The sequence below is a fragment of the Leopardus geoffroyi genome, chromosome C1 (genome assembly GCF_018350155.1).
Source record: "Leopardus geoffroyi isolate Oge1 chromosome C1, O.geoffroyi_Oge1_pat1.0, whole genome shotgun sequence".
NCBI lineage: Eukaryota > Metazoa > Chordata > Mammalia > Carnivora > Felidae > Leopardus > Leopardus geoffroyi.
The window spans coordinates 15,935,068-15,951,053 of record NC_059328.1 but is presented as its reverse complement, the minus strand read 5'-3'; the positions used below and the strand labels follow the sequence as shown (position 1 = coordinate 15,951,053).

The following is a 15,986-nucleotide window of genomic DNA, read 5'->3' as shown; positions in this document are numbered from 1 at the left end:
TGTATCATTATATATTGTAGAGTGTCACAACCATGTTACCTATACTGAATCTTAAGGTCTCCACTTTATATATTGTGTGAATGTATGATTAACTTTTCTATATCTCTTTTCTTCCAAAAAGCTCAAAATGCTTCACATATCTTATCTTTTACATTCAACAACATCCCTGTGAGGTAGGTAGAAGGCAGGTATTATTACCTTCATTTTACAAATAAAAGACCTGAAGCATAGAGAGTTCAAGTGACTTGCTCAAGTTCAGTTTCTTGGTGGCAGAACTTGGATTAGACCTTGGTCTCAACTTGGCAGTCATGAGCTCTTTCTCTGCAGCTGCATTAGGGCTGACCAGTCCATCAGAAGGCTCTCAGTTGACGATGTACAGTCTTAGAACAAATACGGGATGCGATCATGCTGAATTTTGTTTTTGTAAAAATTGAAGTGTTTCACACTGAACTTAAATGGAAAGTAGTTTTCTAGACTTGTCACTAACTCTAAGAGAAGTATACAATTGGTCAAAATGGGCTTTGCATTGAATTGTCTATCCCTCAGATCTCATCAGAAGTAGTACATGATACAAATACGTAAATTCAATCTCTGTATGTTTTCTTCTATGTTTTATGCTGGGACTCACTGGAGATCTTTGTAAGTAATCAAAGCTGGCCCTTTGTCCTTAATTTTGACTTTTAGGGAACTCTGGGACTCTTGTTTTCCCAAATGAAAACTCATTTTGAGGTGGTTCAGTTTTGTCTAAATTTTTGCAACGTCAAAGTCGCGAACAATTCAATTCTAGTGTAATTCATACTGGAATTTGTATAAAATAACTTACTTTCTTGATATACTTTATATAACAAATAGCTCATGATACGGACTGGGGTGGGGAAATCAAACACGTTTTAAGTGACACCAGTATCCTCTCGGATGAAGAAAAAAAGTTCAGTGGTTAAAACTGGCTTATAAAACTGGCTTATAAAAGTGTGGTTATGGCTGATGAGGTTAATTTGTAAAATTTTTTCTGAGGTTAATTTATAACTTGGAACTCAGTCTCTTCATTCTCATTTCCAGATGTATTTCACATATTGGTGAGAAGTGTTTATGAAAACCATTTATGAAATGAACATAGTAGGGAATGAGGTTATATGATTTGCGTGCCAATATGTGGAGCATGGCTTCTAGTCGACAGTCATGGGTGTCCTGATCAGAACTCTGCTGTGCTATCAAGCAAGACACTTCTCTCTGTGGATGCCTCTTTTGTAGAATGTGGTTAATAATACCAGCCGCTCTCATAGGGAACTGTGTAGTCTCCTATCGTGCACAGCTCCTTGACCTAGAAGAGGGTTAGTTAAATGGAGTTTTATGTGATACTCCTCAACATTTTCCCTGAATAGTGATTCTTCTGATTCTGCTAACTTTGGACAGAGTTTGTATTGTCTTTTGAGGAAAATGAGTATCACTTAGTCAAAAAGCTGTGAAAATACATAGATGCTTTCTTTTGCTTTTTTCCTCAGAACCCTATGAATTTGTCTCTCTCGAGTGGCTACAGAAATGGTTGGATGAATCGACACCCACCAAGCCTATCGATAATCACGCTTGCCTGTGTTCCCATGACAAGCTTCATCCTGATAAGATATCAATTATGAAGAGAATATCTGAATATGCGGCTGACATTTTCTATAGTAGATATGGAGGAGGACCAAGACTAACTGGTAATTCGAGGTGTTTTCTCTGCTGAAAAAGTAATGCCTTAAGTCCTCAGCTTGTGGTCTCTGATCATCTCACCCAAACTGTGACGCCAGAGCAAATGCTCCTTACGCTTTGCAGAAAGGGTTTGCTAATGAGAGAAGTTATGCAGCATTAGACCTTATAAGCTATTTTTATTTTATTTTTAAGGTTTATTTGTGTTTGAGAGAGACAGAGCACACAAATGGGGGAAGGGCGGAGAGAGAGAGAATGAATGAATGAATGAATGAATGAATGAATCCTAAGCAGGCTCCGCACTGGCAGCACAGATTTCCGACAGAGGGCTCCAACTCACGAACCGTGAGATCATGACTTGAACCGAGATCAAGAGTTGGACGCTTACCCAGTGGAGCCACCCAGGTGCTCCTAGACCTCATATATTTGTAATGTTAGAAAAGAAACTGACACTTTTCTTTGAGTTTTAACGGTGGATTTTGCCCTCTCAGAGAAAAAATTTTCCTCTTTGAGGAAACCACGTAGTTTTTTATTAGTTTGTACGGTAGTCTTCAGAGTACTTGAACCTTGGTCTGGTAGATTGCACATCTGATTTGACTTCCGCAGATTGTTCACTTAGCTTATGAATGGAAGCTACTTGATGCCACCTTGAATGCAGAGGTATTTATAACCACGTAGTGTCCGTAGTCCGTTTGCTTCCGGTTGTCTCTCCTCAAAACACTTTCCTTTTAATGAGCTACTGGCCACACAAGGCCTCCCTCCAGTCTGTCGGTGAATCTAATAAAATTGTGCGACCACGCTCCCCCTTTCCGAAAGCAGCATTTAATTTAGTAGAAAGGGGGAGCGTGGTCGTACAACTTACTGCATAAAAACTGGCATTTAACTACAAGATTCAGACCTTCTCTTGTACACATCTGGAGTTTTGCTTTCCCAATTTGTTTTTGATTCACGATCAGTGAACTAAGCAGTGATTATATCATTCCAAGAATCACATTTCAGGGCTGCCTGGGTGGCTCAGTTGAGCCCCACGTCAGGCTCTGCACTGACAGTGCAGAGCTTGCTTGGGATTCTCTCTCCTCCTCTCTCTGCCCCTCTCCACCCTCCTCAACGTAAATAAATAAAGTAAAAAAACTAAAATCACATTTCGTGATTCCTGCAGCTGTGAGTTTGGGGCCTTGGTGGTGTTTTTCCCTGTAGTGTTCTGTGCTTTCTGTGCTTGGAAGTGTTCCAATATTTCATACCCCCACGAAGCTCTCATTTAACATTACATTTATAGTTGTCAGATATGTTGACACTCCTCTGTGCCCTCCCCCCCACCTGAGAGCCTCCATTATTTAACTACAGTCTTGTAAAATAGGCATCTAAATCTCGTAAAATAGTAGATAGCATAGGTAGTTGTAGCGAATGGTGACATCTCGCCTCGCATTGTTCTTTATGTACAGAACAATATTGGTGTTTTGAAAGCTGTATCGCCTAAGTAATGTGGGATATATGCTGATCTGCTCTGCTATCAAAACATGCAACTTTGATTGAGAATTCTGTGTTCTGTGTAGTACTGACACTTCCCTATCAGGAAATTAGTATGTGAATGAACCGTTTCCTTTCATTCCCTCTAGTGAAAGCCCTGTGTAAGGAGTGTGTGGTAGAACGTTGTCGTGTGTTACGTCTGAAGAATCAACTAAATGAAGACTATAAAACTGTCAATAATCTGCTAAAAGCAACAGTAAAGGGGTATGTTACACAGCGCATACTGTTTATGACGAGCTGCAACAGTTGTAAGAGGAAATCACTCAGCGGCTTATTAGTTCCAGACCATAGGAGTTAGGATGTTTTGAGGAAAGAGTGATGCGGTGGTTGGCAGCTAGATTAAATGTCGCAATGGTTGCCACTGCGGCAAAGATAAGGAAAGCCAAGTGACACAGCCTTTGTGACTGCACTCCCTCTGTTAGAAAAGTAGAAGCAGAGGTGTGGGTCTGCAGTCCGACCAAACCAAGCAGCATGTTGGTGCGTTCGGGAGTGGAATTGTCGGTACTCCTGGCAGGCGTGGGGGTGCCCCCTTTAGAAAGCATGACGTGTATTAACAAATGGTCCCCTGTGGAGGGCCCTTGTCGAAAATACCCAGGGTACTTGTAGTATGTCGAGCATCACTCCACAGAGTATCTTGCACCCAGGAACCAGCAAAATCAGGTGGCATTTAGTATGGCACCTGTTATGTCTGGGTTTAATTGAAGGTGTGTGTTTTCCAAATAAATATTATTCACTTTTTGATCATTCTGTAAACAGCCTAATGAGTCCTCAGATGTGTGTTTGCATGTAGACGTGGATGTGTGTGAGAGTACCTACAGATGTCCTTGAAGGCACAGCTATATGTAGTTGTGCCTGGTAGTCACGTGAAAGAGAGTAGCCAGCTGAGTCGTGTCGGGTGTGAATGTAACTGAGGAAGCCGGACGAGATTTGGGATGGAACCAGAATGAATATGAGATCTGTGCTATTCAGTAGTGATGAGGAAAAATGGCCAGGATGCAGGAGGGGGATAAAAATGGTGTGGACAACAGAGTTTGAATGTTAGTAATTCGTTCTAGTTGTGGCCTTTACAGGTAAAGAGGGGATGGGGGCCTCAGGAAATACTACTTGCGTGACGTCACGTGGTCTCTGTTCCACAGCAATGACGGGTTTTGGGTAGGGAAATCTTCCTTGCGCAGCTGGCGCCAGCTGGCTCTCGAGCAATTAGACGAACAAGATGGGGACGTCGACCAAAGCAACGGGAAGATGAACGGCAACACCTTAAATAAAGGTAATGTTGAAAACTAGTGTGTCAGTGGTCATAAACTATACCGCGACATACCCATACGGAATTGCCATGTACTGACTCGTATTGGTAAAAATCCTCCAGAAAGTATGCTGGGGGCTTGTTTTCCAGTGCTTTTGTCAACATAAAGAGTATACCATTCACATCAGTTTTTACTAGTCTGATAGATGAAAAATGATAGAGCAGTGTCAAGACTGTGCCTTTCAAAATTATCACTGAGATTAACCATGGCCATTTATTTGAGAAGTTCATTGTGTTTGTGACGGAATGAGGAGACAGTTACCTGGTCGGTGTCCTTTCTTTTTCATTTTTTACTGATTTGAGAGAGAAATCGCACACACATGCTCAAGTGAGGGAGGGGGGCAGAGAGGGAGACAGAATCCGAAGCAGGCTCCATGCTTGACTGCGGGACCCTGGGATCATGACCTGAGCTGAAACCAAGGTGTTCGACCAACTGAACCAACCAGGTGCCCTTCCACTTGAGCTTTTTAATGATTAATAAATATTCTTTACATATTATCTTAAGCGTATTAAAAATGTATACTTAACATTAACATAAGCTAAAACCCCTACGTAGTTATTCTAATCTCCTTATGCTTAAGGATTGTGTTCCTGTTATACACAACTACAAATTCATGGTGACACAATGCAGACAAATAGGAAAAGCAGATGTTGGAAGAGAAATGTTAACAGGAAACGCACGGTTCTTATTATACGTTTTTGATGTTATCGGTTAAGTCCTTATTTCTCATTAGCCTTTTCTGAAGTTTTCTGCTCAACCCCTAAAAGAAGAGGTAGGTGAAAATAACGTGACATGTGGATGATTAACTTGGTTTAAGATCCTGTATTCTGAATAGCTTGACTAGAATTAATGGAAGGAGATGTAAAGTATTTTTCAATTTGAAAAAAAAAAAGGGAACATTTTCTTGCATAATCTAAATCTTTAAAAAGTAAAACTGCCATTCAGATATTTTTCTTTCCTTTTAAGGGAAAGAAACATAGCGCTTCTTAGCATAACCACGTACGAATCACTTGGGTCTAATTTTTGGAATGTTTCAAGTTTTCTTTGTTCGGAATTGTGCTCAGCGGTACTGCTGCTTTGACCTTCAAATATAACAGCTAGAATGATTATTATCTGTGTTTCTTTTGATTAGAGGAATCAAAAGAAGAAAGGAAAGAAGAGGAGGAGGAATTAAATTTTAATGAAGACATTCTGTGCCCACATGGTAAGCTAGAAGCATACATCTTTTTTTTTTAATGTTTTATTTTATTTTTGAGAGAGGGAGAGACAGAGAGACAGCGTGCGGGCAGTGGAGGGGAAGAGAGAGAGGGAGACACAGAATCCGAAAGCAGGCTCCAGGCTCCAAGCTGTCGGCACAGAGCCCGGCATGGGGCTCGAACTCTCGAACCACGAGATCATGACCTGAGCCAAAGTCGGATGCTCAACCGGCTGAGCCGTCCAGGCGCCCTAGAAGCATACATCTTGGGTTGTCAGTCTGATTGTGTTGTGTTGACAGATGTTTTGTTAAGTATTCTCTCCGGGTTTCTGAGAGAAGTAGGCCCTGATGTGGCTGTCATGGTGCAGTAAACCGGCTTTCTAATCTGCTTGACTTTTCATATCTCTGTTCTCCCGTCCTTTTTCCCAGTTAACTTCTTACTGCCTGCTTTCGTGCCAGGGCCTCTCATATGTTCTTTCCTTGCAAACGATTTTTTTAAAAAAATACAAAATAGGATTTTACCATATTTAGAAAAGAAACTTTGTCGTGTGTCAGTTGAAAGACTGAGTTTGAAGGCAGGAATGTCCGTTATGTCCCATGACTGAGAGTCTCTTTGTTTGACTTGAATACTCTCAGAACAAAATTCATATATTTCTTATTATTAGGGCTACTTCTGGTTTCATTTCTGAGATATCCATTGACTAGCTACTGCGTGCTATGTTCTCTTAATGATAATTTCCAATTTTTTTTAATCAATCCTGTGTATTTGATTATCTCTTACTTGGTCTTAGTGCTCACTTCTAATAAGTAACTTTTTGCAAGAGACTCCTTGTATATGGCACACAGTTTCCCATTCTGTTAGCTGTCTGCACATCAAAGAGGCATCAGCTTCTCAAAGGCACTTACTGCCTAAGTGTCCTTCCTCCTCTCTCATTTCTAACTGTACCCAATTCTTTTTTTTTTTTCCTTTTTAAACATTGTTATTCAGTTATTGAGGGACAGAGAGAGACTGAGCATGAGCCGGGGAGGGGCAAAGAGGGAAAGAAGGAGACACAGAATCTGAGGCAGGCTCCAGGCTCTGAGCTGTGAGCCCAGATCTCGATGCGGGGCTCGAACTCATGAACCGTGAGATCGCGACCTGAGCCAAAGTCGGCCACTTAACCACCTGAGCCACCCGGGAGCCCCCTAACCGTATCCAATTCTTACTTCATTAGTTCATTCCGAATCAGCGCACGATAATCTCATACTTACCCTCATGCACCTTAGTGCTTTTGTATCAAGACTCCCTGAAGACACTAGTGACAGTAATTGTCAGGTGAGTGATGCTTGGCATGGTGATGTTGCTGAGCATTATCACGCTGTGCTTTAGCTTGCTAGCTGAGTGGCTGAGCTCACTCGTTTGCTGGCCATACCACGTGGAGGGGGTGTCATCGTGGGATGTGGATTCGGGTGTTTGTGGGTTATGGGTCCCAAGCCCATCTGTCTTTCCTGTCACATCACCCTTTCTCCCATTTTGCCCTTCCTTACACTAGGAACACACATGCGAGTTAGACATGCCCTCTGGAGTGCTTGACAGAATAAGCAGATAAAGGTGAAGTGAATAGCCAGGAGTGGATCAGTTTTTCTCCTCCTGCTGTGGTGTCAGCTTTTTTTTTTTTTTTTAAACCATCACAGCATGGGTGTGGACAGTGGGGTAATTGTCTCCCTTTCGAGAGTTGAGGATTCTGTGGCTCATTGCTACTTTCCTGCGAGGTGCTGCCCAACTGCTGGAAAACGCGTCGCAAGTCGGATGTCATCTTAATCCTTAGCTCACTGACTTTTGCTCTGCCTTCCCACTTCTTGTCTCATCTTGTCATTTCAGTATTACAGTTTTGACAGAAAGCATGGCAGACCCGAGTGTGATTTCAGAACTTGGGCTGCACTCTTCAGCAGAAATTGAGCACAAGAGCTGGGGTTTTGTTTTGTTAAGATCTTTGGCTTGATTTCAGCTTCGTGGCATTTTGTTGCTGTACGTTACCTAGTTTTTTTTGTTTTGTTTTGTTTTTACTTTAACGCTTATTTATTTTGAGAGAGAGAGAGAGCATGAGCTGGGGACAGGCAGAGAGCAAAGGAGAGAATCCCAAGCAGGCTCCACCAGTGCAGAGTTCGATGCAGGGCCCGAACCCACGAACTGTGAGATCATGACCTAAGCTGAAACCAAGAGTCGGACACTTAACCACCTGAGCCATCCAGGTGCTCTGAGATCAAGAGTGAATGCTCCACTGATTGAGGCGGCCTGGCACCCCTATTTTACCTCATATTTCAAAAGTATGGTTCTCAACGACTGGATTTTGTGGACCTCGTCAGTGTACTGTCTGCCCGTGGATGCCAGGGTTTACAGGTGCAGCATATTGTACCTTAGAAACCCACTTCACTCATTAGATTTATATTAAAACTCCTTCCTGAGCTGTGGTGGTGGTGGTGGTAATCGCACTAATAATGGTAAGATGATAGTGGACATTTATTGAATGTTTACCATGTGCCAAGTCGTTTTCTAAGCGTATAGGTATTAGCTCCTTTAATCTCTACAACAACGCTGAGAGGTATTACTGTCTTATCTGTCTTACTGATGAATAAGTAAACTGAGGCACACACAGGTGAGAATCACCTCAAGTTCACCACACTAGAAGGGTAGTTTTGCCAAGCGCAGGAAGAGTTGCTCTTTCAATGTACCACTTGTCCAGAGCCATTCTTTATAGGTATTTTTTTCCCTTCCATTTCTGGTAGCTTGTCAGAATTTTGTCCCCAGTGTTGTGACATCTCACCCGGGCCTGTCTTGGCGCAGGCCCTACCTCATGTACTGTACAGGATGCTCTCTGGATGCCGGGTGTGTGGCAGCAGCTAATGATGACGAGCTTTGCCTGTGGCTGGGCTGTTGTGCTCGGGAGTTCTCCTTGTTGGTGTCTGTTCTTGGGTGCTCGGATTTCTCCATCAGCATTTTCCATTTTCATGCCTGGACAATGCTGACTGCGCTGTCGCTGCTCTGGGGTTGTTAGAAGAGCGCTTGGGAGCCTTTGCCTTCTGTGTGAAACATTTACTGGTCCCCCTCTCAGCTCATGACAGCATTCATGTCTGCACTTTCTGTCCTCCAGTGCAGGGGGAAGCCTGTGGTCTTTTGTGGGTAGAGTGGCTTTTATCTGTAGGGCATTGAGGAAGGGCCTGAGAATTTTAACTGCCTCCTAAATAGAGACTTTTGGTCTATTCTCCTGTTTTGCAATCTCATCCCTACTTCTGTGTGCTTCTGATTCCTGGGTCGATGGGGGCTGTTCTGCTGTGTAGTAAATCTGGTTACTTCCTGACCTTCACCACATTTAAATTAATTTTTCTTCTGTCTCATCCATTTGCTCTTAAGCTTCAGACATTTTTGTTGGCATCGCTCCCTCTGTGTTCTCTTTGTCACCGTGATTTTATAAATTTTTTTAAAAATCCCTTTCCTCTAGTGTAATGATATTTGAGGAGGCACTGAAAGTAAATGTCATTTTTATCTGGAAGTCCTTATTTTGAATTTGCATATTTGTATGGTAAAATCCTGATGTATTTCTAAAGCCCCGTGTATATTTAATACATCAGAGATTTATGTGAATTAATCACCAGATTATACTCCATTAGGAGATCGATTACTACCATAGAGTTCCGTATTTATTGCAGATACTTTCTATGTATTAAGTGTTCTTACCCAGTTCATTGTATATTCATTTAAGTGGATAACCTTCCTGTAACTTAAACCTTTTTTGTTATACAGATTGGTTAATAGTTGGACAGCATTTCGTTTTATTTTTATGTGTTTTTCAGGTGTTCTATGCCCCTAGTTACTATAGTTTAACCTAGATTTTGTGGGTGAGGGTATTTACACACAATGTGTGAACTCATTGTTTACTACTAGATTTCTGTGTTTGTCAGAAGAATCTTTGGGAATTAGGCCATCCAAGTGTGTTTGGTGAATTTAATCTTTCATGACTGGTTTGATCTGTATTGGGAGATGTTGGTCAAGAGTGAACTTAGTTGATAGGCTTTTTCCTTTCACGTTTTAGGAAACTTATTGCAGAATACAAGTCTAAAAAAAGTTGTTTATGACCTCATAATAACTCATATTCAGATACATTAAATCATCATAGCAGTTATTAAAATGATTTGTACCTAAGTATAGAAACATCACAAGGAGCACAGGGGACAGTTAAACTGCAGCAAAATGAATGATTCATATACTCTTCTGACTTCAAAATAAATTTAGGTTGTTCTTTATACCCATCCCACAGTAAAGTAAGTCATTACGTAAAAATAACCTCTTATTGGGGCGCCTGAGTGGCTCAGTCGGTTAAGCGTCTGACTTCAGGTCAGGTCATGATGTCACGATTTGTGAGTTCAAGCCCCGCATCGGGCTCTGTGCTGACAGCTCAGAGCCTGGAGCCTGCTTAGGATTCCGTGTCTCCCTCTCTCTCTGCCCCTCCCCCACTTGTGCTCTGTCTTTCAAAAATAAATAAATGTAAAAAAAAATTCAAAATATATTTAAAAAAAAATAATAACCTCTTATTAAAACAAGGGCAACACATCCATGGTTAACATGACATTCTATTAATGTGTGTGTCTGTTTGTATTATTTACTTTATTCACACTGCTTTTCTGAACCACACCGTGCTATACCATGTACGTATATACATAGCATGTACGTCCTCTTTAGTCCTTTTTTGGGAAAAAGGAAAGAAACCCCTTTAAAATTATAACTGCCTTGGAGTTTTTTTTCTAAATCAGTTGTAATCTTTTTGATGGCTGCATCGTATTTCACCAAAAAAAAGATGCACTAAATTAACATCTGATAAACCGGTTAACTTAAAAAAAATTCCCTGGTTGTGTCTGGGAATAGACATGTTGGAGTGGATCTTCATAGCCTCAGGAAACTTAACAGCCTGCTCAGAAAGTTAATTTTTGCAGTGTGACCTATTTTCTCTGGTCATGTTTTTTTAATGCAAAATAACCTTTTCTTGAGTATTCAAAGCTCAATAAGAGGTATAAGGTAAGAAGATGCATTTTGAGGTGTTAGAAATTGTGGGGTTTGGATGAGACAGACCTGGGGTCATATCCCAGCTTCCTTGTAAACAACCTACAGTGAGTCTGTATACCAATTTCTCTGATTCTCCATTTATTTATTACATAGAATATGTAAAGCCAAAATGACAACACAGTATTTAGAAAGGTCACTGGCTTTATTACTCTTAGTTATGGGGGTAGAAGCAAATGTATGGCTTTCAGAACTTAACGGTAGTTTTTTGGGGTAATGACTAAAATGCAGTTTACTAATTTATCAACCGGGAGCAGCCAAACAATAGAAATTGGAATCACAGGGGCATCCGAGTGGCTCAGTCTGTTAAATTCCTGTTGATTTCAGCTCAGGTCATGATCTCGAGGTTTGTGGGTTCAAGCTCCACGCCGGGCTCTGCACTGACAGCGGGAAGCCTGTTTGGGATTCACTCTCCCTGTCTCCCTTCCCCTCCCTCTCACTCTCTGTAAATAAACATTAAAAGCAAAGAAAAAACCTGTAGGCAAGTGTGGCATTTAACTGTGGGTGGAGATGCATTTCTCTTGAACACCCCTGCCTTGTCACAGGGGTACCAGGGTCCCTGCAGGCCCTATTAGTGCTTTCTTGCCCGGCCCTGGTCTCATCTATGTGATTTTATCACCTAATTTTTCAACCACAGACCTAGATGAAGCATATACCGGAAAGGCTACCACCTTTAGAATTAAATGACCTTGAAGATGAAATCTACAGATTTTTAAAACGAGGGAAAGAGGGTGCAAATTACAGAAAATAAGGAAAAGAATACATACAAATTTTCCTAAAGTTTAAGCAATAGAAGATAGATTTTTTGAAGGGTATGTATATTGATCTTTTAAAGCTGTTTTCCCCCAAATATAATTTTTCGTTTTTTTAACTCAGGGGAGTTATGCATATCTGAAAACGAAAGACGACTTGTTTCTAAAGAAGCTTGGAACAAACTGCAACAGTACTTTCCAAAGGCTCCCGAGTTTCCAAGTTACAGAGAATGCTGCTCACAGTGCAAGGTACTGAATGTTGTGCTGGCATCTGTGGGGATCGCATGCCGCCTCCCTGGATTGACTTTTCAGAGCTGACATTGTACTTCTGATGGGGGTGTAGGGAGGAGGCAAGCCCTGTGCCGTCAGCAGGAGGTGGTTGATTACCTCTTGCTTCGTTCTCTTTTTTCAGATTTTAGAAAGAGAAGGGGAAGAAAATGAAGCCTTACATAAGATGATTGCAAACGAGCAAAAGACTTCTCTTCCGAATTTGTTCCAGGACAAGAACAGACCATGTCTCAGTAACTGGCCAGAGGTATAATGATCCCCACAAAGGATGGAATTCTTACCTTTTCAAGGCTCTTGACAAATTCCCAGTGAACTGTTTCAGAACAACCCAGATTCTCATTTTTTGGTAGTCTAATCAGTGGGTTTATTCTAGCTTACGGTTCCTTGGCAGAGGGCTGTATTTACATTTTAGTTATAAAACTTAAAGAAGGAGAACCACAGTACATGGAAAAACATTATCCGTAAAGGGTTTCGGTTAAGTGTGCACCAAGTTAACAGGCATTTGTGTGTGCTTCTCTGTTCCAGGATACAGATGTCCTGTACATTGTGTCACAGTTCTTTGTAGAAGAATGGCGGAAATTTGTCAGGTAGAACCCAACATTTTCTATTTCCTTTTGTTGTTGTTCACTTTAGTATTTTTAAGAATAATGGATTCTAGGGGCGCCTGGGTGGCTCAAGTCGGTTAAGGATCCGACTTCGGCTCAGGTCATGATCTCACAGTTCGTGGGTTCAAGCCCCGCATCAGGCTCTGTGCTGACAGTTAAGCCTGCTTCAGATTGTGTCTCCCTCTCTTTCTGCCCACCCCACCCCCACCCCCTTGTGCTCTGTCTCTTAAAAATAAATGTCAATGGGGCGCCTGGGTGGCGCAGTCGGTTAGGCGTCCGACTTCAGCCAGGTCACAATCTCGCGGTCCGTGAGTTCGAGCCCCGCAACAGGTTCTGGGCTGATGGCTCAGAGCCTGGAGCCTGTTTCCGATTCTGTGTCTCCCTCTTTCTCTGCCCCTCCCCCGTTCATGCTCTGTCTCTCTCTGTCCCAAAAATGAATAAACGTTGAAAAAAAAAATTAAAAATAAATAAATAAATAAATAAATGTCAAAATTCCAATGACATTGGGGAAAAAAAAAGAATTATGGATTCTAGGGGTACCGAGCTTGCTCCTACGGTAGAGTATGTGACTCTTGATCTCAGGGCCATGAGTTGAAGCCCCATGTTGGGCATAGAGCCTACTTAAAAAAGAAAATAAAAATTTAAGAAGTATGGATTCTGATCATGGTACCATTGATGGTTACTTTTTTTTTTTTTTTTACACATATTAAAAGCTTTCTTTTGTTTAAGTTAAATAATCTTAAGAAAACATTTATTTAACTAGTATCCTTTTAAATGTGTGTCTAATTTTAAAATAATTACTTTAAAAATCTGAAGTCATTGCCATAGTGAAGTATGTTGATCCTCCTTGTCTCCTTTGAATAGAAAACCCACAAGATGTAGTCCCGTGTCATCGGTTGGAAACAGTGCTCTTCTGTGCCCCCATGGGGGACTCATGTTTACATTTGCTTCCATGACCAAAGAAGATTCTAAACTGTGAGTTTCTTCTCTTCATGTGATTTTTCTTTTTCTTTTCTTTTCTTTTCTTTTTTTTAAATGTTTATTTCTTTTTGAGAGAGAGAGAGAGAGAGAGACAGTGTGAGTGGGGGAGGGGCAGAGAGAGAGGGAGACACAGAATCTGAAACAGTCTCCAGGCTCTGAGCAGTCAGCACAGCCTGACGCAGGGCTCGAACTCACAAACCGCGAGATCATGACCTGAGTCAAAGTTGGATGCTTAACCGACTGAGCCACCAAGGCACCCCCATGTGATTTTTCTAATGACTAGTAAAGTATATTTAGGTTATTTTTCCTCTGACATAAGCAGTCTGTTTGAAGAATCTGGGCCTTTGCTGAATTGTGGGGAGTGTTGTTTCATAAACTCCACCAGAGTGAGCACTTAACTTTTTTTTTTTTTTTAAAGAAAGCAAGACTGTCTCTCCCTAACAGGCGAGAAGCCCCCTGAGGCTACCTAGTTCTTTTTCTGTGCTTTGTCCTTCCTGAAGCCCTGCCTTCTTCTTCCAGAAGCTTCGGGTACCAATACAGCCTCTCTAGCAGATGTCTTCCAGCATCCCAGAATCACCAGGGATCTTGATTGTAGTTGTTTTTCCTGCAGCCCCCAGGCTTCAGGAAACAGACGAGGAGGAGGAAGGCAGCATGGCACCAGAGCGGAACCACTGAACTGGTCGTCAGGAATTCTGGGGTCTTAAAATGGAAATTTTTGTGCCACCTGCCAAGTGCTTCCATAAGGGCTCTTAATGTGAAACTCACTCCTGATGTTGCCATTTGATCTTTTCAAATAATTTTTAACTGTGTAAGAAAAGATAGAATGCCTCTGATATTCCTTATAAACTGTGAAAATTAGAACACACAAATAACAATTTCTTTGGCACTAAGCTAGAGGCGGGGAGTTCGTTATTCGTGTCAATACTTTACCATCATTTATGGAAGCTTAGAGTTAATCTGTTTCTTCTTCTAGGTTCTCCAGCTCTCTTTTTCCTTCCTTCCTCTTTGCAGGGTGGGTGCTATAAATGTTGGACATCTGGAAAATGTCTGTAATAATAAAAGAAATGTGTGTATTAGCCAGCTTAAAAGTTAAACAATTCAGGAGTGCCTGTGTGGCTCTGTCAGTTGAGCGTTTGACTCTTGATTTCAGCTCAGGTCATGCATGTTACCAGGGTCGTGGGATCGAGCCTTGTTTTGAGCTCTGTGCTGATCATGGAACCTGCTTAAGAATCTCTCTGTCTCCCTCTGCTCCTTTGCCCCACTTGCCCCTTCTCTCTCTTTTAAATTGAAAATAAATAAATAAAATTGACTTAAAAAAAAAAAAGAAAAACAGTTCAAATAAAATCTAAGGTCCCTCGGTACTTATCGTTTCTTCCATTCCCCCTTTTCTCTCTCTCTTCCTCCCTTGCGGTAACCACAGGCCTGATGCTGAGGGTTATCATCCTCAGAAATACTACTTAAAAACACACACACACACACACAATAATAATTTGCATATTTAAAAATTTTTTATATAAATGGGCATTATATGATATCCCTCTGTAACTAACTTGTGTATTCAGTTTCAGGTTTTGAAATGTTGCCATATTGCTTCCTGTAACTATAGTCCCTTTACTTTCATTGCTGTAACACCATTGTTTTGTATGAGGAAATCTAGTGTTCATTGTTGAGGAAGATGTATCTTTTCCTTTTTAACTTCTTTGTATTAAATATTGCTTTTGATGTTTTGGTTTTGGGACACTAAAGGATTATGTTAGTTCTCTTCGTTTCCATGTGTCTTAAGGCATGTTGGGTTCTTTTGCACAGTATAGCTCTCATATGGCCCGGCGAGTGGCAAATGATTCAAAAGCTCTTTGTCGTGGATCATGTAATTAAAATCACAAGAACTGAAGTGGGAGATGTAAACCCTTCAGAAACACAGTATATTTCTGAGCCAAGTAAGTTTTCATATTCATCTGTTTATGTTTCGTGTAGTTAAAAGTTGACATTTTAAGAGGGAAGGAGGGGATGTCACTGCTGTATTCCCTACTTAAAATTAAAGAGCATGTGTTGGTCCAAACTAATACGCCCCAGGTGAGAATTATCCTATTCCCATTCCATTATTTGTGTCTTTATTTATTTGTTGATAGTAAACGCATTCAATGGAATACATTAATAGAAAATATGAGTAATAGTTATTTAATGAATGCTCCCTGGTAGCTTTGATGTTTGTTTTTATATATTTTTTTCTTTGACATTAATTCCTCAGCCACTTCTGATTTACTTTGTTTCTTTAGAACTCTGTCCAGAATGCAGAGAGGGCTTATTATGTCAACAGCAGAGGGACCTACGTGAATACACTCAAGCCACCATCTACGTCCATAAAGTTGTGGATAATAAAAAGGTACCAGTCCCTCTTGTGGCCATGACCAGTAATGATCAAGCTTACTTTTTGACTTGCAGTTGGATTTTCACTGAGGACTGCCTAGGATCACATTTTTCTTTCCTTGGAGCTATTTGGCATAAGAATAGAAATCGGATAAGGAGTGAAAATGAATAGTTACTTTGATT

General features: G+C 41.1%; 1 protein-coding gene across 14 annotated transcripts in view; it reads left to right on the top strand.

Annotated features, from left to right (window-relative positions):
* USP48 (ubiquitin specific peptidase 48) overlaps positions 1-15,986 on the top strand; it is a 112,249-nt gene that overhangs the window by 73,989 nt on the left and 22,274 nt on the right. For 7 of the 14 annotated variants that reach the window (XM_045476041.1, XM_045476038.1, XM_045476037.1 and 4 more), the window contains 11 exons: positions 122-173; positions 1,529-1,700; positions 3,306-3,420; positions 4,353-4,483; positions 5,653-5,724; positions 11,687-11,811; positions 11,975-12,097; positions 12,376-12,437; positions 13,320-13,430; positions 15,243-15,373; positions 15,713-15,819. In XM_045476041.1, coding sequence (XP_045331997.1) covers positions 122-173; positions 1,529-1,700; positions 3,306-3,420; positions 4,353-4,483; positions 5,653-5,724; positions 11,687-11,811; positions 11,975-12,097; positions 12,376-12,437; positions 13,320-13,430; positions 15,243-15,373; positions 15,713-15,819 — 1,201 coding nt within the window. Of the gene's footprint in view, positions 1-121; positions 174-1,502; positions 1,701-3,305; positions 3,421-4,352; positions 4,484-5,652; positions 5,725-11,686; positions 11,812-11,974; positions 12,098-12,375; positions 12,438-13,319; positions 13,431-15,242; positions 15,374-15,712; positions 15,820-15,986 lie in introns of all 14 variants that reach the window. The other 7 variants (XM_045476044.1, XM_045476033.1, XM_045476043.1 and 4 more) reach the window with 1 other exon arrangement.